General features: G+C 33.0%; 1 protein-coding gene across 3 annotated transcripts in view; it reads right to left on the bottom strand.

Moving 5' to 3' along the window:
* The window catches only part of LOC129952521 (homeobox protein orthopedia), a 129,621-nt gene extending 119,414 nt beyond the window's left edge, over nucleotides 1-10,207 (bottom strand). For 2 of the 3 annotated variants that reach the window (XM_056065132.1, XM_056065134.1), the window contains exons 1-2: nucleotides 9,284-10,207; nucleotides 1,798-1,994 (exon numbers count right to left, since the gene is read on the bottom strand). In XM_056065132.1, the coding sequence (XP_055921107.1) occupies nucleotides 1,798-1,843 (46 nt within the window). In that variant the 5' untranslated portion in view covers nucleotides 1,844-1,994; nucleotides 9,284-10,207. The remainder of the gene's footprint in view (nucleotides 1-1,797; nucleotides 1,995-9,283) is intronic. The other variant, XM_056065133.1, reaches the window with a different exon arrangement.
* Nucleotides 10,208-18,277: the final 8,070 nt, after the last annotated feature.

Here is an 18,277-nt window from a genome sequence, read left to right as displayed (position 1 = left end):
ATGGCTTCCCTGGGGAATACCAGACTTAGCAACAAACGGTACTGAATGACAATTTCTAAATTTACCTCAAAGAATCTGTATGATTTGATCCAAGTTAAAAAAATGGTGCAAAACCAAGAGCTTTAAGCTTAAATAAAATAATTCCCTGGCTAAGTTGGTCAAATACCTTAGAAAAGACAGTGTATACATAGTCATCTTTATAACCTTGTTCTTAAGCGTTTGAACATACGTATGTTTGAGAATATGAGGAGATTTGTAACAATTGATCTTTTTTCACAAAACCATGTTGCTGTTCGCAAATGAGATTCTTACTTAAAAATGCTACACTTTAACGAAAAACTTGTTCAAACACTTAGGGAATGCACGAGAGCTTTGCAATGGGTCTGTAGTTTGTTATATCCGCGTTGTTACCTTTTTTGAAAATTGGTGTTAGAAATTACTTCTTCCATATACTGGGAAATTTTCATGTTTTGAGAGAAAGTTTGAATATGAACGTAAGTGGTTCAACTAAAGCATTACTATACACTTTTTAATACTATCGGGGGAATACCCTCGAGACCGGCTAAGCAATCATCATTTAACACGTATAAAAGATCAAGGACCGTACTCTGTAGCACTGGGATGAGACTACAGATAGTTTGCGCAAAGTAATGAAAATATACTTCATCAACTTCTTGAGGGCTATTAACAAATGACTCACGGAAATTTGTTGAGAAGCTTTACAGATATCAACAATGAACCGTAATGAAAGCCATTCGATTTTTTCCTTAAGTTTAGAAGAAAATTAGAAAGAGACTTAAATTCGTTAAAGAGTTCAACATAAAAAGAGAATTTAATTGCAGAAAGAGTTTTGAGATAAGTTTTTCATTAAAAAAAAAATTTAATAAATATTTGTTGAGCCATAAATTTGGCCTATCAACATGATAATGCGCCTATTTACTCGGTGTGCATAATTAACCCTTACACAGAGGCGCAAAATTTTTACTTCCTTCAATGACTGTCGTACTCATCTGGTCTAAATATAAACAAAAACTTTAACGGAAGGTTAATTAAGAGCTTATGATGACCTTAGCGATTTTCCCAACAAAACTTTTGTCGCGATGATAATGACATAGCAATCTTTTTTATTAGAATTTTTTCTAAACTTTTAAATTCAGATTCACCCTTATTTTGTCAAAACGTCTACGATAGATATTATATAAATTAAAACAAAAAAAAATAATAATTAGGAACAAATAAATCAGGCCCTAGAAAAACTTGCGATCCAAAAATGCTCTTGGCTGCTGTGCCAAATAATAAACTAAAAACATCCTCAGCAACAAATTTTTGTTCAACTAACTCGCAAAGTATATAACTCCAAATGTATTATAATTTTATTTCATATTATGATTTATTTTATGTTAACTACTTCTAATTATTTTTCTGTACCTGCTTAAGTTCTTTAAGTCAAAAAATAAAAATTGAATTTAATAAAATCCCACACTTTTCTTTCAATAATATTTCAAAACTTCAAACTTCACATTTTCATATTTTTGAAGTTTTGTTAACATATTATTAACAGAATTCTGTTAAACAAACCGTTTTGATTTTCAATTTGGTAAAAGGCTTGAATATACCTATAAAGGAACTAATTTCAAAACGGTGAAACTTTTAGTAATCTAAAATCTTTAAAATTTATTATCTTAACATTAAATCTTAATATATAGGAAATTTAAAAAGTACATTTTTGAACGAAATTTTGGAAACAAAACTTTGTATTCTTATAATTACAAAACTTTAATTAAAGTCGATACATACATTCGTACTTACCAGGCAGCCCGGATGCACCAAGATTATTCAGCATATTTGCCGAAAAATTTCTTACTGATATCGCAGACAGTTTGAAAATTCTCTTCTTCCGGTTGTCTCAAAAAATAGTTACAAGATTAAAGTTGTTTTTAAAGAAACGCTCAGTAAATATTTCCATTTTATCGATTCCATGTTGTATGTAGTTTCTTTTTATTGGGAATGAAACAAAAAGAATAAAAACTAAGTTAAAAAATATATTTTTCCTGATAGACAAAAACTTTTTCTAAAGTATAAAGACATTACAAAAAAGTAGAATTAAATCAATTTTGGCATCATTAAACGATTTAGTAATAACTATGTCGGTTAAAGTTACTGGAATATATGCTAATTTATACGATTCATTTATAAGGTTTTGTTTATTTGCATGTAAATTGATGTAAATTAAAGGACGATGACATGTGGGCTAATCGAGTAGAGGTGGCTATACGTATGTTGTGTAAATTTCATGCAAGGGTTGTTTTGAATATAGGAAAACAAACTATACTAACAAAAAAAAAGCAAGGTGTGCAATTAGGCTATAGTGGAAAATATATTTTGGTTTAAACACTACTTTTTTTTTATTTTTTTTAAGTTCATAGTGAAAAATAAAATTGGAAATCTTATTTAGATTTTATAGTAATGGTATTTTTTTCAAATACCACAACTTGTGTGAAACTTTATATTGCGATGAATTTCAAGAGTTTAATATTTCTTATTTCAGGTCATATATCCATTTTTTAAATAATTATCTTTAAGTTACTTTGCAAGGGACGAAGTACTAAGAAAGAAAGAATTTTTGACAATCTAAACATGGGTCTCCGAAACGTAAGTTTAACGCGAATTATTGAATAATCTTATTAAAGTAAAATGATTTAATTAATTCGTTTAATTTTACTTTTTTTTAATGGAATACGAGACAAAATACATGTCCAAGTTAAAAGTAACAGGTTTTAAATATCGGCTTTTTTAATAACGACTTAACTTGGAAATGCCAAATTTCTTAATCGGTGACCGCAACTTTAAGCTTTTACTCCAATTTTTGGTCGTAACTCTCACCCAAGTAGGCCTAAACATGCGTCTGAAGCAACTATCAAAATCAGTTGGTTCCATAGCGTTTTCAAGAAACGGGCATCGCACATTATGGCGTATTTTTTGTAAGGATATTGGTTTACGCCAGTACAAGATCAAGCTGACCCAAGAATTGAAGCTGATGGATCATTTGATTTGTATGAGATAAGGAAAACTCATACTGTTCTTAGGCCGTAAGGCAGTAGTTTTAAGATAATGGATTAAGGACAGTTAGATTTTTTTTAAGTTTTTGAAATTTACGCTAAGTTTTTAAAGGAATACTCAATGATTTCTTGATATCTGTTTCGTACTTCAGTCAAATAAAGTTCTTCCATTACAAAAATTACTCAGCATATTTTTTCTTTAGTTGTTTTGAAACTAAAATTAGTAGTTTTTAAAGATTTTTTAATGTTGTTGATAATTCAAAATGTTTTTTAATAGCATTATGTTGAAAACTACAATTACTTTTTTATAAATTCTGAACAAACTTTCTTCCATTACGTTTTTTCTCAAAAATACCAAAATTTAGTTTTTGGACACTGGTTACTGTAGAGAGAAGTATACTTGAAATAAATGAGCTTCTAATGCATTTTTTAAGCCTTGAATATGGAGTTAATAAGAAATAAACTTTGAAATTTATATTCATTTGGCGAATTTTTAATTTCCAATCCTGTTCAAAATGTATACTCTAAACATGGGTACATAAACGCTGTTAAATTTTCCATATTGAATATCGCCTAAAAAATATACCAAATCCTAGAATTTTGAGACCCTATAGTTAAAGAGTTCGAAAATAAGCATAAAAAACTTCCCGTATTTTTAGACGTTTGTATTTAAAGCTTTTAATAGATAAAATGGTATTCCGGGTAAAAATAGATAGAGGTCTACGTGCCGTTTTTAGTAATCATAATGGCGTGGCACGGTGAGCATCGCGAATTTGTTGTAGAGAAATATATCCGTAATGGTGTTTCTGCTATTACTAATCAGCGAGCATTTCGCAATCGATTTCAACTTGGACAACATGATCCTGCTCCGGATAGAAAAATAAATTCAAGCTTGGTTATCAAACTTTAGAGCAACGGGTTCTGCGCTAAAGAAAAAATCGTCTCGGCGACCTTTAACCGCAACAACACCGGATAATGTGGCACGTGTAAGTGCGTCTATACAGCAATCTCTGAGGCCATCAGCACGTAAAAATGCAGCTGCCCTTGGATTGTTTGATAAGAGTGTAATACGAATTTTGCACACTCATCTTTATATGCATCCTTACAAAATGATGATAGCAGAAGAATTTAGTGAGAGAGGTTTTAAAACTCGCAGAGCTTTAAAACAAAGACATTCTTCAAAACATTCCCGTTTGTGGTGTGTTAATTTCGTCTGACGAGGTCCATTTCCATTTATCGGGTATTGTAAATAAACAAAATTTCCGATACTGGGCAACAGAAAATTCATCAACGACCGTATTTTTTCGAAGAAAATGGGCAAAAAAATACAGTTAATGCGGATCGCTACTGTCAAATAATTGAGACTTTCCCCAACCAAATTTAAATCAGTTTTCTAAGAGCCACAAAGAAGTCTGGTTCACTGCGTTCACTAACCATTTTGAGAGAGATGTTTCCAGGGCATCTTCTTTCTTTACGAGGAGACATTACCTGGCCACTAAGGTCCTCCGATTTATCATATTGTGATTTTTTTCTTTGGGGACATTTAAAGGCCCAAGTCTACACTCATCCCCCAACATTTTTGGAAGCACTTAAGGAGGCAATCACTAAGAAAGTGGCAGCCATTACACCACAAATGACTCGACGAGCAATGGAAAACTACCAGGAACGGCTTCGTAATGTATTAATAATAGAGCACAATATTTAACGGATATAATGTTTAAAACTAATTATTTTATTCATTGTTAAGGGGTAGATACGATGGGATGGGGTCGAAGTACTTTATTGGTGATAATTCTCTATTAAAAAAATATATGTCAAAATTCTGCAATATAAAATTTCTGTATGTTTGGAATTTTGTAGGACGAAATTCTGGTTAGGCAAAAATTCTTTATTTCAAAATGGTAAAAAAGCCTGGTAAAAAAGTTCCATTTTTTAAGTATCAAAACTATTTTTTGATAGACATTTTAATGCAATAATGTGTGTTGATTTTCTTTAAGTAAACGTGAAATTCTTGTGTTTCTAAAATATTGTAAGTTTTTATGTTTTTTCGAGATCATTTCAGTATTTTGACCCTGGGTTTTTTTTTTAAGAAGCGTTTTTTTTTATAATATAAGTTGTTTTTATGGTTTTATAGTATTTATATTTTAATTTGCCTTGCATAGGTTGTGGACCATTGGCAAAGATGTAAAATCCCAAATTTACAGTGCATGTTTGTGATTACCTATTCTACAAATAACACGGTCCTTTTTTTAGCGAATTCAAACAATTTTGATGAACTGTTCAAAAATGTATTGTTTAATTTTACACAGTGACTTAGTCTTACTTGTCATATATCAGGATAGATAGATAGATAGATACATTTTTTATCTTTTCTTATTAAAGTTGAGCCATAATTCTTACTTAGGAATAAGAACTTGGCAATTCTGCCGTCGGCCTGATTTGAATTTGAAATTTAATAATAAAAGAAAATATTAAAAGCAAAATGATTGAATTAAATAATTAATTTATTATTTAAAAAATGTAAGAAATTTGAAAAAAAAAACAATAATAATAATACAACAATTTGGTTGGATGCGTACACTAAAATAAATTAGTAAAGCAATAGAAAAGACTTGTTAAGCAATTATCAACAATTTTGATATGATTTGAAACATAAAAAGATATCAATTTTAAAGTGATTTGAAACACAAAATTAAAAAGTTTTAAATTATGGTAACTTGCCGAATGGTTAGACTTTACGTTGGGAAACTATTTCGGAATATAGGGTGAACCATCCTAGCGAACCATTTAATATCTCATGAAGTCCATTTACAGTGAGATGGCTTTCATTTAATAATGTAATCGACTAATTTCCTGTAATATCGGGCATATCACATTAAAATCATCTATATCTTCTATATCTCTTCTGTTACATACATTACAAATGTGGAAGATCAGCTCGATGAGTCACATATTTAAGATTTAAAATTTCATTTCGTGCTCTAAGGATATAACTTATAGCTTTGGTTGATAATTCATTATTAAAATATTTAGCTTCTAATGGTAATTGGGGATTGAGGTTCCTATAGGTGTTCTGGAGGATGTTGACGATGCTTTAGAGAGATGCTCATTGTAATTTCTTTCATTAATTTTAGCAGTAACATTTGCAAACATTGACTCCATTCATCTACATTTGGCTTCAATAAATTTTAGTTAGCTTCATGTGAGGCATAAGATTGCAGTAGTCTTAGCAAGATGGTTTTATGAAGTCGTCTTTCATTCCTCTTCATCATTCTTATTAAATAATTCGAGTTCATTTTGAGGTTTTGAGTATATATTGGCGTTACGCCAGACTCCTTTTTTGGTAATCTTAACAAGCGTTTGAAAAAATGCTTTAAACTTCTCGAGAGCCAAATATCCAAAAATTTCAGCACTGTAGCACATACAAGTGTTTACAGTTGCTTGAAAGACCCGATATTTTGACACAAGATCGATTTTTGGATTGGCAAAAAACTTTGGCCATAATAAATTCAACGCAATTTTAGCCTCTTTGCTTTTTTGTTTGACATTTTTAGAAAAATTTAAATTATGCGTAAGTAAAACTCCAAGATATTTAAATTCTTGTACTATTTCAATACGTTCATTATTGAGTGACCAATTCTCTTCCGAAAGCCTTCTTTTTTGACGCGCTTCAAAAATCATTATTTTCGATTTGTTTGTGTTAAGATGCAAGCCCCACCTCTCGCAGAAGGAGTTCAATCCGTTTATTTATTATAAGTCAGAATATAACATAAAAAGCCACAACAATACACTTTTAAAAAGCAACCTTTTACTCGTGTTTTAAATTCTTTGATATAATTAAGTAATATGAATTTAGAACTGCCATTAGTGATGTGAACACAATTGCTTTTTGATATTATTATTTGATAACATATAAATTGAAAGACAGTCAAAATAATAATTAGTCCTGAAGCTGAGCAATAAGTAATATGATTTAAAGTTGGTGATTTAAGATGCTCGAGACGGGACTTTACTTCTCAATTGCCTTCTAAGTCCAATGAAGCAGCGATTTTCAAGAGTTATTCGTCGTTTGATTTTAACGCTGGTGTCGTTGTCTGTGTTTATAGCGGTGCCTAGGTAGACAAAGTTCATAATTACCTCGAAGTTAGAAAGATGAGAGCGTCTTAGGATGCTTCGAGAGAAAAATTCTTCGCGTGATTTTTGGTCCCGTTCGCATAGATGAAAAATGGAGGAACTGTACGGGCTGTACCGCGACACTGACCTAGTTAGAAGAATTAAAGTCCTATGGCTTAGATGACTGGGTCATTTAGAGCGAATGGACATCAACGCTCCAGCCCTGAAGGTCTTCGAATCCAATCCCGAGGGACGGCGCAGTAAAGAAAGAACGCGACTCAGGTGGGTGAAGACCTCAACCAAATTGGCATGCGAAACTGGAGACAGCTAGCTGGTTACCGAGCTGGCTGGAGACGCATGTTGGTTGAGGCCCAGGTCCGCCCCGGACTATAGCGCCACCTTTAGTAAGTAAGTAAGATTCAAAGTTTAAAGATGGCTTGGGTCAAATGTTGGTTTTGTAATAAAGAAATAAGCAACACAGGACCCAAGGCGAAAATTGGTTAAAACCTAAATTTCATAAAATCCCGTGTTAAAACTTCGGGCGTATACTATGAAGTACATAAGTCAAAGTTCTCTATAGCGAATTTGCAGGGGACCAGAAAATTATACAGACATTTTTTGTTTTTACTTTTATTTAAAGAAGTCAGTGATTTTAGTTTGGATAAAATTCTTCCATTTTTCTTTTTCAACAAAATCGTCTTATAAATTGAGGGATTCAAATAAATTAGTCGGTACGTTACTCTTCATCTCCAGAAATGTTCGAAACACGTCAATAGCAATATCTGTTTCTTTAGTCAATCTTTCTTCAACTTTATTAATTATCAACAACTTTTTCTCTAGAAAAATGCTACTTCGAGACATTTTTAATTATATTCACGAAAGACTGAACATAGAATGCTTGCATTTAAAATCTTGGGGAAATCCCCTTATAAGGTTTTTTTGTCTGCATGCTGTTGTTTTTAGCCGAAAATTATTTGAAAAAATTCGTTATGTAGAAACTAAAACGTATGAGATTTGGATTTGCAGCAACAAAATTTGTTCGTTGTTGAGAAAAATTCGCTTTATGGGAATTCGTTATAAGGAGATCAAAACACACCATAAAAAGGACCAAAAGATGTGTACTCATAATCACTTCGTAATAGAGAGATCTTCGTTAAGTAGAAGTTCCTTATAGGAAAGCTTGACTGTACATGGATTAATTTTTTTGCCGTACTACACGAATGTGGAACGCTCTATCTTTCGCTGTCATTGCAATGTTCAAATTCAAAATCAATTTGCACCGACACCTTATATCCAACCCTTCCTTTTTTTCCTAATGCTCACATTGTATCTTTGGCATATAAAAGGTATACGAACCCCTTTGGGTGTTAGCTTATTATATAAATAAAATATTTTACTCATTATTATTGATTATTAAAAAGTCTTAATAAACAAATTTGATTTTTAAGCTTTAAGACAGTTCGAAAAGATAGAAAAGCCGACGGACTACAAAAAGCACAAGTTTTTATAAATAAATATTCATTATTTTTAATAATTTTTCAAGAAAATAGCTTTAAGTTTAAAGAACATAAATCAAAAAGAAGACGATCCTAAAAGTGAATTTTATTTCTATTCAAGTAAGAACAGATTTGAGCACAAAACGCATTCAATAATTCTTAGTACAAGATTTAGTACAACATGATAAATTCTAAAAACATTGCGGCGGCTTTTGACAAATATTATTAAAGGTCTCATAACTTTTAAAAATACAGGAACTGTCTGTACGTACAAAACTTTTGGAAAGTGTTTATTATTAAGGATCTACTAAACAAATTTAAAAAATTAACTTTTCCGACGGAATTTGAAACGTATCTAATTTAATATGTTTTTCAGAGGCATGAATTTTCGTATAAAGACTTGTGCTTCAAGCAGTTAAAAATGTTGTATGTATGAAAATGTTTCAGACCCCAGCTTAACCCACTATAATTGCGGATAGTGTATATGTATTAATATGTAGCACATTCCAACTTTAAACGACACAAAATCACCATTAACACGTATTAATTATTTAAATCTCTTAAGGATACAAAAATATAACTAAATAGAAAAACAGCAAATATTTCTTTTCTTACAAAAATATCCATTAAAATCCATCGATTGTATTATTTTCCATCATTCTAAGCTTTTTTCAAGTGTGATATCCTCGAGGGCTGCGATGTCGACGATGCAATTAAATTAAATTAAAAACAAACCAACAAAAAAAATGAAGCCCGACAAAATAAAAATCGATTTTTATCTAAAAGCACAATTAAAAACAGTTACGTCAGAATATTCGTGCAGACAGGTGAACTGAGCAAGAACAAGGGGGCCGCTGAGGTATGTCTCTTATGATGCTGACGATGATATCAATGTAGCTGTTGAAGATAGGTGTCTCACTTTCACAAAAATCCTTTTTTGTTTTGGTGCCTATATATAAAATCCTTGGTAGGTAAACGTACGTATCTATATAAGGAGACCTACTGTAGGTATAAGTTCACAGGTTGTGTGAGTTAATTAACACAATTAATTCAAATTAATTGAAAACAACATCCTTTTTTGAGCATCAGGGTGTCAAAACAATGGTTCAAACAAAAAGGACGATATGGACGAAATTAATAAAAACTTTCACGGAATTGTTTTCGTTTTCACGGCAGTATACACAATGCACAATAAAAACTGTAGTTTTACATAAGTTCTCGATAGGATAGGCTTAGGCAAAATTGCAACCACGAACACAACTTCTCGAGGTCAATCGATTGTATCTTCATACGTATAAAGTATCTTTAAAGTGTCACAATCTTATAGTTTATAAATTAATTAATTAAAAAAAAAAACACTGCAACTTATTTGAGACAAACAAAAATAACCGACAACAACAACCACACCATAAGAAAATAATTGAATTTTTAATCAAAGTATAGATATTATTGGATTTGCGTATACGTTAGCACCGTACACCGTTAAACACCGCGATTGAACGCACTAAACGGATTGAAATCCCGTAAATTCAGCCTCTGCCGACGAAGTTACAACAAAAGATAAAGGCGACGATTGTATCTATCGGACATACAAGTGGATCTGAGATGTTTTCATTGTCACTCAACTCGTTGTTGTTTCAACAGGCACACCACCACCACCACTACACCCTCTATCGTACTCTGTTTGGCACATGGACTGCAGGTGGCTCGTGCGACAAAGAAGGAGACTCAACGGTTGTCGTCTGCCATTTGCTGTGCTGTGATGGCGTTGGCCATTTTTCCCATTGCTGGCGCAAACCGTGAGAGAGAAAAACAGTGTTGCTCTCTGAGTAGGGGGTGGGCTTCCAGTTGGATTTGAATTGTGGCCTATTCACGGTTGGTGCTATTTAGAAATTGATGCATATGACGAGGGCGTGGTTTAAGAAATCAATGGGTTTCATTTCTCTTTTGGATGCAAACAGTTATGACGTGCGTTGGGGGATGTGGATAGTTGTTGTTTTTTTATTTTTAGTGTGTGAACTGCCATTGCAATTGCGCAATGTTTTTCGTTTGATGTTTCGGAATGTTGCCGTTGTGCCTATGCGCTGCTGGTTGATGGTGGAACGGCGCGTTGGTTTCCAGCTGTTTTGAATCAGTTTCAAAATTGGTTTTTGAAATTGCTTAGTGTTTTTTTCCTTTATTGTAGTACACTGCATTGGTATAGAGAGTGATAACTTTTTTTTAACCTAAAATTTATCTTACAGTTTTTTGATGTTAGGGAACTTTCTGGTCTTCTAGGGTTGTTTGTTGTTTGGTCAAAGAAATTCTATGGAGTGAGTAGGTTTCAACAGAAAAAAATCAATTTGATTCCAAATTGCGGTAGGTAGGTGAAATACTTTGAGACTAAAGGTAGACAAAGTAGTTATAGGTGTCTATTAGGTATATCTATACCTACCTTTACATTTGTTTATAAATACTTTACCTATAGGTAGCTAGGTATTTGGATAGTCCTACAAATAGCTAGAAGTTAACATTATACCTATGTTTTTCTTTTTTTTAAAGCTAAAAATATTGCAAGTGATGGCTTGTACCTAAATATCTGTCTAACTATGTATTTATAAAGCTAGAAGCCACGTGCTTTCCATCGGAATTTGATGGTCAAAACAAAAATAGTTCGGTATTTGCCTAAAAAAAATCATTCTATTAAATTATTTATTTATTGTATACCTTTCATTATGATGAAGGTATAACTGCAATAAACAAATGCAGGTGCATCAACGTTATGAAAGGAATGTGTGTATCTTTGTACGTATTTTAGGTATTTAGGTATTATTGAACTAAATTTAAACTTCTAGGTCTGCTTTTTAAATATTTACTTATTTTAAAACAAAAATTTATAAAACTACTCTCATGTACATACATAAATATATAATGAAAGCTAAGTTTTTTAATCTCTTATAACAACCCCAAAAAGTGGTTCATACTAGGTTAGGTTAGGTTATAGTGGCTGTCCAAGATGGAAACGGACATACTTAGGCCAGTTTAATGGCCCATTGTGATACCACATGAATCTTGAGGTTTCCTCCTAAGCTCAATGGAACTAGTAAGAGTCTCTTACGAAACGTGAGAGGCTAATTATACCGATATGATTTAGATCGTTTAGATCGTTAAAGAAGAATTCTCCTAGGTAACTCTTGCGTTTTCGAGCCAGAGCAGGGCATGTGGAGAGAAGATGAAGAACCGTTTCTTCCCTTTCCTCGTCCATACAGCTTCTGCAAATGTCATTTGAGAATACGCCTAGTCTCGTGGCGTGCTTTCCAATTAGACAGTGTCCGGTTATGACACCTATTATCGAGCTTATATGCGATCTGCTTAGAGAGAGCAAGCACATGGAACGTTTTAAATCCAGTGTTGGCCAGATATTTTTTGTGGCTTGACACGTGGTGATGTTGTTTCACCTGGTGAATGCCCTCCTCGCAGCGTCTTGCATTAGCAACAGTTTACAAGTAGCGATTGGTATGCCAATACTTGCCAAACTTGGTAGGATGGGCTGTACTGTACCGTTCCTAGCGAGTTCATCTGCCTTACAGTTACCTGGAATTTCTCTATGGCCCGGCACCCAGCAAAGGTGAATATTAAACTGTTGCACCATCTCCATTAGAGATGATCGACAGTTATGGACTGTCATAGAGTTTGTAGAGACAGAGTCCAGAGATTTGATAGCGGCCTGGCTGTCAGAGAAAATACGGATATCAGATGTTGATATCGCGTTTTCTTTGAGCCAAGACAAGACTTCCTTAATCGCCAAAAGTTCCGCCTGGAACACGCTACAACGATTGGGAAGGCGGAATGAGAGACTTAATTTCAGTCGTTCAGAGTACACACCTCCACCAACCCTTTCTTTGGTTTTTGAGCCATCTGTGTAAAAATGGATTGACTCATCCTCCAAAAAAGATCTGGTAGGTATAGAAATCTGGAAGTTTCTGTCGAATTGTAGTTGGGGGATGGTGTAGTCTGTGTGCTTTGGAATTGATTCTAAGTACCTTAGAATTATGGAGTGGCCAATGTTGTTGTTAGTCCACTGCGAGGGGATAGAACACCACCTTGCGGTGTCCCTCTACTAACGAATCGTCTGCTAGAAGAGTTGCCCAGTTTTGAGTTAATTATTCTGCTAGTAAGCATTTAATGAATTAACTCCCGAAGCGAACTCTCTACATTTAGAGATGTCAGTGCAGAAGTGATTGCAGATGTGTCCACGTTGGTAAAGGCACCTTCGATGTCAAGGAAAGCAACCATAGTGAACTCTTTATGATGGAGGGAATATTCGATGGTGCGTACTAGAGTGTGTAACGCTGTTTCCACCGATTAACCTTTACAGTAGGCATGTTGAGACGAAGACAGAAGTCTTGTATCGATACGTGCCCTTAAATGGATATCAATCAATCTTTCCAGGATCTTAAGAAGGAATGATGATAGACTTATAGGTCGTAAATCTTTAGGGTTGACTTGGGAGCATTTACCTGCTTTAGGTATAAAAACAACTTTAACTTCTCTCCATGCCGAGGGAACATGGAACAGGTAAAGACAGCTGGTAAAAATTGCCTCAAGGATTGGTGCAATTATATCAGAAGCTTTTTGTAATTCTGCTGGTATTATTCCATCTGGTCCTGCAGCTTTAAATGGTTTGAAGCTGTTGAGAGCCCATTGTAACTTATCCTTTGTGATTAGACCTTGTGGATATGTTGTATTTGAATTTGAAGGTGTAAAACTGTTGCAAGTTTCGGTAAAAGAACTACCAGGAAATTGAGTGTACTAAAAACCGATATGTTTAATCAAAACAAAAAATAAGAAATAACACAAAATTTAGTAACGGAATATTAGTTCCTTAGTCTTTAAAATTTATTAATCTGTTGAAGATCCTAGATCGAAAAGAAGGTCTTAAAAAAACTGAAGGAAAAGACATAATTTTTCCTTTTTCAATAAATATTTAGTGTGTGTTGAATATTTTGGTCAGTATGCCTAGCCTAGGCTATGCAAATTTTTAAGACATGACAAAAGTTTCCCACACAATATTTAAAACTTAACACCGAATATTATTTACACTTTCTTCTAAAAAGGCCAAAACAAAACGACATAGTACAAGAAATGATAATTTATTTTATTGTACTTATTTGTTATTAGCTATATAAAGTGTGTCCCAAAATGAACGCAAGATTTGAATTTGCCGCCATTTGTGCAGTGAAGTGTTGGCACCCCTGAAAAAAAAGCAATTTGACAGCTAACAGTATAGGGTTATTAAAAATAGAGCGTTACACGATAGAACAACGTGTCTTCATTATTAAAGAATATTTCGAAAATAGTGAAAGCTTGGCGGCTGCAGTTCGAAAATTTCATACAAAATATGGTCGGAATAGTGTTTTAACTTCGTCAACTGTGAAGAGATTAATTGAAAAATTCATGGAGACTGGATCCGTTGGAGACGCCAAACACACTGGTCGTCCAAAAACAAGCCGTTCAAATGTGAATGTCGAAGCAGTGCGTGAGAGTGTTGCTGACGATCCAGGAACCTCAATTCGACGTCGTGGACAAGAATTGCAAATTTCAAGAACCTCTCTACAGCGTATACTCTCACTAAAGATCTGTGTCTTCATGCTTACAAAATTCAATTAACACAACAATTGAAGCCTAATGACCATGGACAGAGAAGAGAGTTGGTTGAATGGATTATTGAACATCAACAAATGGACCCTGATTTTTCGAGCAAAATCATCCTAAGCGATGAAGCACATTTTCATCTTGATGGCTTTGTCAATCGCCAAAATTGCCGCATTTGGGGTTCGGAGAACCCACATGTGACTGTCGAAAAACAAATGCATCCACAACGCGTGACTGTATGGTGTGGATTTTGGGCTGGAGGCATAATTGGGCCATATTTTTTTGAAAATGATGCTGGTCAAGCAGTGACTGTTACTGGTGCTAGATATTGCGACATGATTACACAGTTCTTTCTGCCAAAATTGGATGATATTGATGTGTCCAATATGTGGTTTCAATAAGACGGTGCCACATGTCATACAGCCCGTGAAACAATTCAATTACTACATGAGACATTTCCAGGTCGTGTACTCTTTCGTTTCGGTGATCAAAATTGGCCTTCTAGATCGTGTGATTTAACACCATTAGACTTCTTTTTATGGGGTTATTTGAAATCACAAGTCTATGTCAACAAGCCCACAACCACCCGTGCATTAAAGGAGGAGATTCAACGCTGCATCAACGAAATTCAGCCACATTTATGCAGAATGGTCATGGAAAATTTCAACAAAAGAGTGCGCATGTGCATGCAAAGCCATGGAGGCCATTTGTCCGATGTGTTATTCCATACATAACCTTATCCTATGTACTTTACAAGTCAATAAAAATATAACTATCAAAAGACTAAAAACGGCGTTTTCTATTTAATTTAAATCTTGCGTTAATTTTGGGACACCCTTTACAAACATTATTTTGTTGCACCATGTGTATCAAGGGCATTTAATAATAAAATTATATTTGAAAAAAATCAATCAATCAATCAAATTAATAATCACCAAAAATAAAAACAAAGCTAGTTTTAGCCAACACGATTAAAATTCTATTGTGCTCGAAAAGATTTAAAAATTTAAACGTTCTTAAATGTCCGATATATCGAATCAATTTTTGTATTTTTCAATGTTGCAGGTTAATGTCGGATCCAGGGAGGGTCGTAGTCGTAGTCGTATTAATCAACCTATCCCCCCCCCCCCCGTGAGATAATTTGTTTGTTTTTTTTTTTTCGAAGGAATTATCTTTAATTCAAAACTAATCGTATTGCGTTAAAGAACATGACCCCCCTTATATTTTGAATTATTACTTTTTTGTATACGAAAACAAAATTTTTATTTTTTTTTCTTAAACTTTGTTTCTAAAAAGTACTACTATTAACTGAAGACTGGACCAAGAACATAATATGAATCGGATATTCCGCTCTATTCCTAAAATACAGCCCAAATTCATCAACTTTTGACCAATGAACGATCCAGGGGTGGGTCCTATGAGCCATAAAGCTCATACAGTCAAGTTGTATAAGTAAAGATTTCAATTAAATATTTGTTAGTAATTTAACGACATTTCAAAAAAACGGTTTGCTGTCAAAAACATCTCAAAATTTAGTTTTTACTCAATTTAGAATTTGAAAAAACTTTAGACATGCTTTAAATTATTTTCATAAAAGAGCAAATGTTCAGGTTCTTAAGACGAATTCTTGAATAAGAAATCTTCAAATTAAAAATATTTATATTATTTTGTTACATTTTATTATTTATTATATATTTTGATAAAACTTTCTCTAAGTTTTTTTATTTTTGGCTTCTTTCTAAAGAAAAACATGGTATTGCTCGAGAAAGGTACCCCTCATAAAACCATAATTTTGTTAAAGGTTTCTCAAGAACTAATGGACTGATTTTAATAATCTTCTTTTTCCGTGCAAGCTCTTGTCGATGATTAAATCATCAAATTTATGATGATTTTTGATGATCAAAAATGTATTTTTTTGTATTTAAAAAAAATATAATTTTGTTTACAAAACTCGGTAACCAAATTTAAATGTAAAATGTATTACAATAAGCACTTTATTTAGTGCTTACCAAAAATTTAAAATTGAAAATGATTTTCAAAAAAAAAAAGTTACATTTTTAAATCTTAAAACATAGGAAATATTTGTAAACAGACTTTCTGGGAGACATTAGTATGCTCTAGCGAAGCGGTCGTGCATTTTATTTCTTTCAAATTGATTTTCTGTTGAATACAAAATTGATTAATCTTCTTTTGAAGAATTTGTTTTGGATGCTTTAGAACAAGATGACACTTTTTTTAAACGAATGTCTAATTGAAAAAATAATAAACGTTTTATATTTATTGATAAAAAAGCTTTGAATAATCTTGAGATTTGAAGTGAAAAGAGATTCTGAAACGTATAATTTGTGAGTGCCACACAAACTTTTCTTCCCAACTTATTTGTTTACCTTAATTTGTTTTAATTGAAGTTTTTAGATAAATTATGTACTTAAAGACACCTTTTTGTGGAGACAAAGAACAAAGCATTTTTCTCTCTGCTATTTTTAAGTTTTGTTGACTCCTAAAAGGCCAAAAAACCAGTAACCGGACTGTTAGCAGAGCCCGAAAAAACTACGTCAAAAAATCCGGACAGTTCTTCATATCACATCATCTCTCTTGAACTTTTGTAGCGTTCTTCCCATTAATAGAAATGGAAACAAGAAAAGTATACATTATTTTTCGCAAAAAAAGCTCAATTTCTTTCAGCATTAGTCTGTTGTCTGCCCCTAAAATGGGAAATCTGCAAATCTGCTCGAAGGACCACAGAGTGTCTAATTATCAAATTAATAAAATAGTGTCCGAGACACCAACGTGACCGTTAAAAAAAAAATCCCGCGCATCCATTGATCTACTTGCAATAAATAAAATCACTTGCTGTTTTTAAGTAACACTTGACACTTGAATGAAAAAATAAGACCAACGTTATTTTGCAAAAGAAATTCTAACTTTTTGATACGCCAAAGCAAGGATTTGACAATATACATTTTGAAAACTCTTTAAAACAATTGTTTGAACTCCAGGAGTGACGTCAGCTATACCTGGCGTAGATGATGAAAATATATTGAAAGTTTCCAAGGAATCCATAAATATATAGCTGGAGGTTTACAGAATACACTATTAACACTCTCGACATACATAAATCCAAATAAAGTAGCAAACTCTTTTCTCCAACACTTCATACAGTTTTGGATCATGTCTGAAAAAGTCGTTAAGTATTATAAATTTTGCCAATAATAGATGATTTCTATAATATGTTGGTCATATCATCGGATGCTCTTATTTTATCTTTAAGACACGTGCGATCTCAAAAATAGTTGAAAAAAGGTACTGCCTTAAGCTTATAAGCAAAAATGAATGATGATGATTCCAATTTGCTTGTGACTAAGTTAAAATCTACATATGCATTCTATTTTATTTTTGTATGTGTTAACATCAACTATCAAATAAAAAATCACCAGGTTACGATCTAATAACTACTCAGGTTATGAAAGAGATGCCATTGAAAGCCTTCATAAAACTCCAATATATAATAAATGCATGCCTTAAGCACCGGTATGTCCCGCACCATTGGAAAATTTCTGAAGTAATTGTCATACCAAAGCAAGGTAAACCACCTACAGAAGTGACGGCTTACAGACCAATATCGCTTATACCAATTATGGCAAAAGTTTATGAAAAACTGATTCTGAAGAGACTTAACAAAATCATAGAAGAAAGAAGGTTAATACCAAACCAGCAGTTTGGCTTTAGAAATAAACATTCCACGATAGACCAAGTTCATAGAATATCGGATGTAATAGAAAAAGCATTAGAAGAAAAACAAGTATGTTAAGCTATTTTCTTAGATGTTGCTCAAGCTTTTGACAAGGTTTGGCATGAGGGACTTGAGTGCAAACTGCAAAGGGATCTTTCCAGACAGAACTTTGAAATATTAAAATCGTACATCTCAGACCGATTGTTCAGAGTAGGGTACGATCAAAAATACTCAAAATTAAA

The sequence above is a fragment of the Eupeodes corollae genome, chromosome 3 (assembly GCF_945859685.1).
Source record: "Eupeodes corollae chromosome 3, idEupCoro1.1, whole genome shotgun sequence".
Lineage (NCBI taxonomy): Eukaryota > Metazoa > Arthropoda > Insecta > Diptera > Syrphidae > Eupeodes > Eupeodes corollae.
Note: the sequence above shows the minus strand (reverse complement) of the source record. Positions and strands in the feature narration are given on the sequence as shown.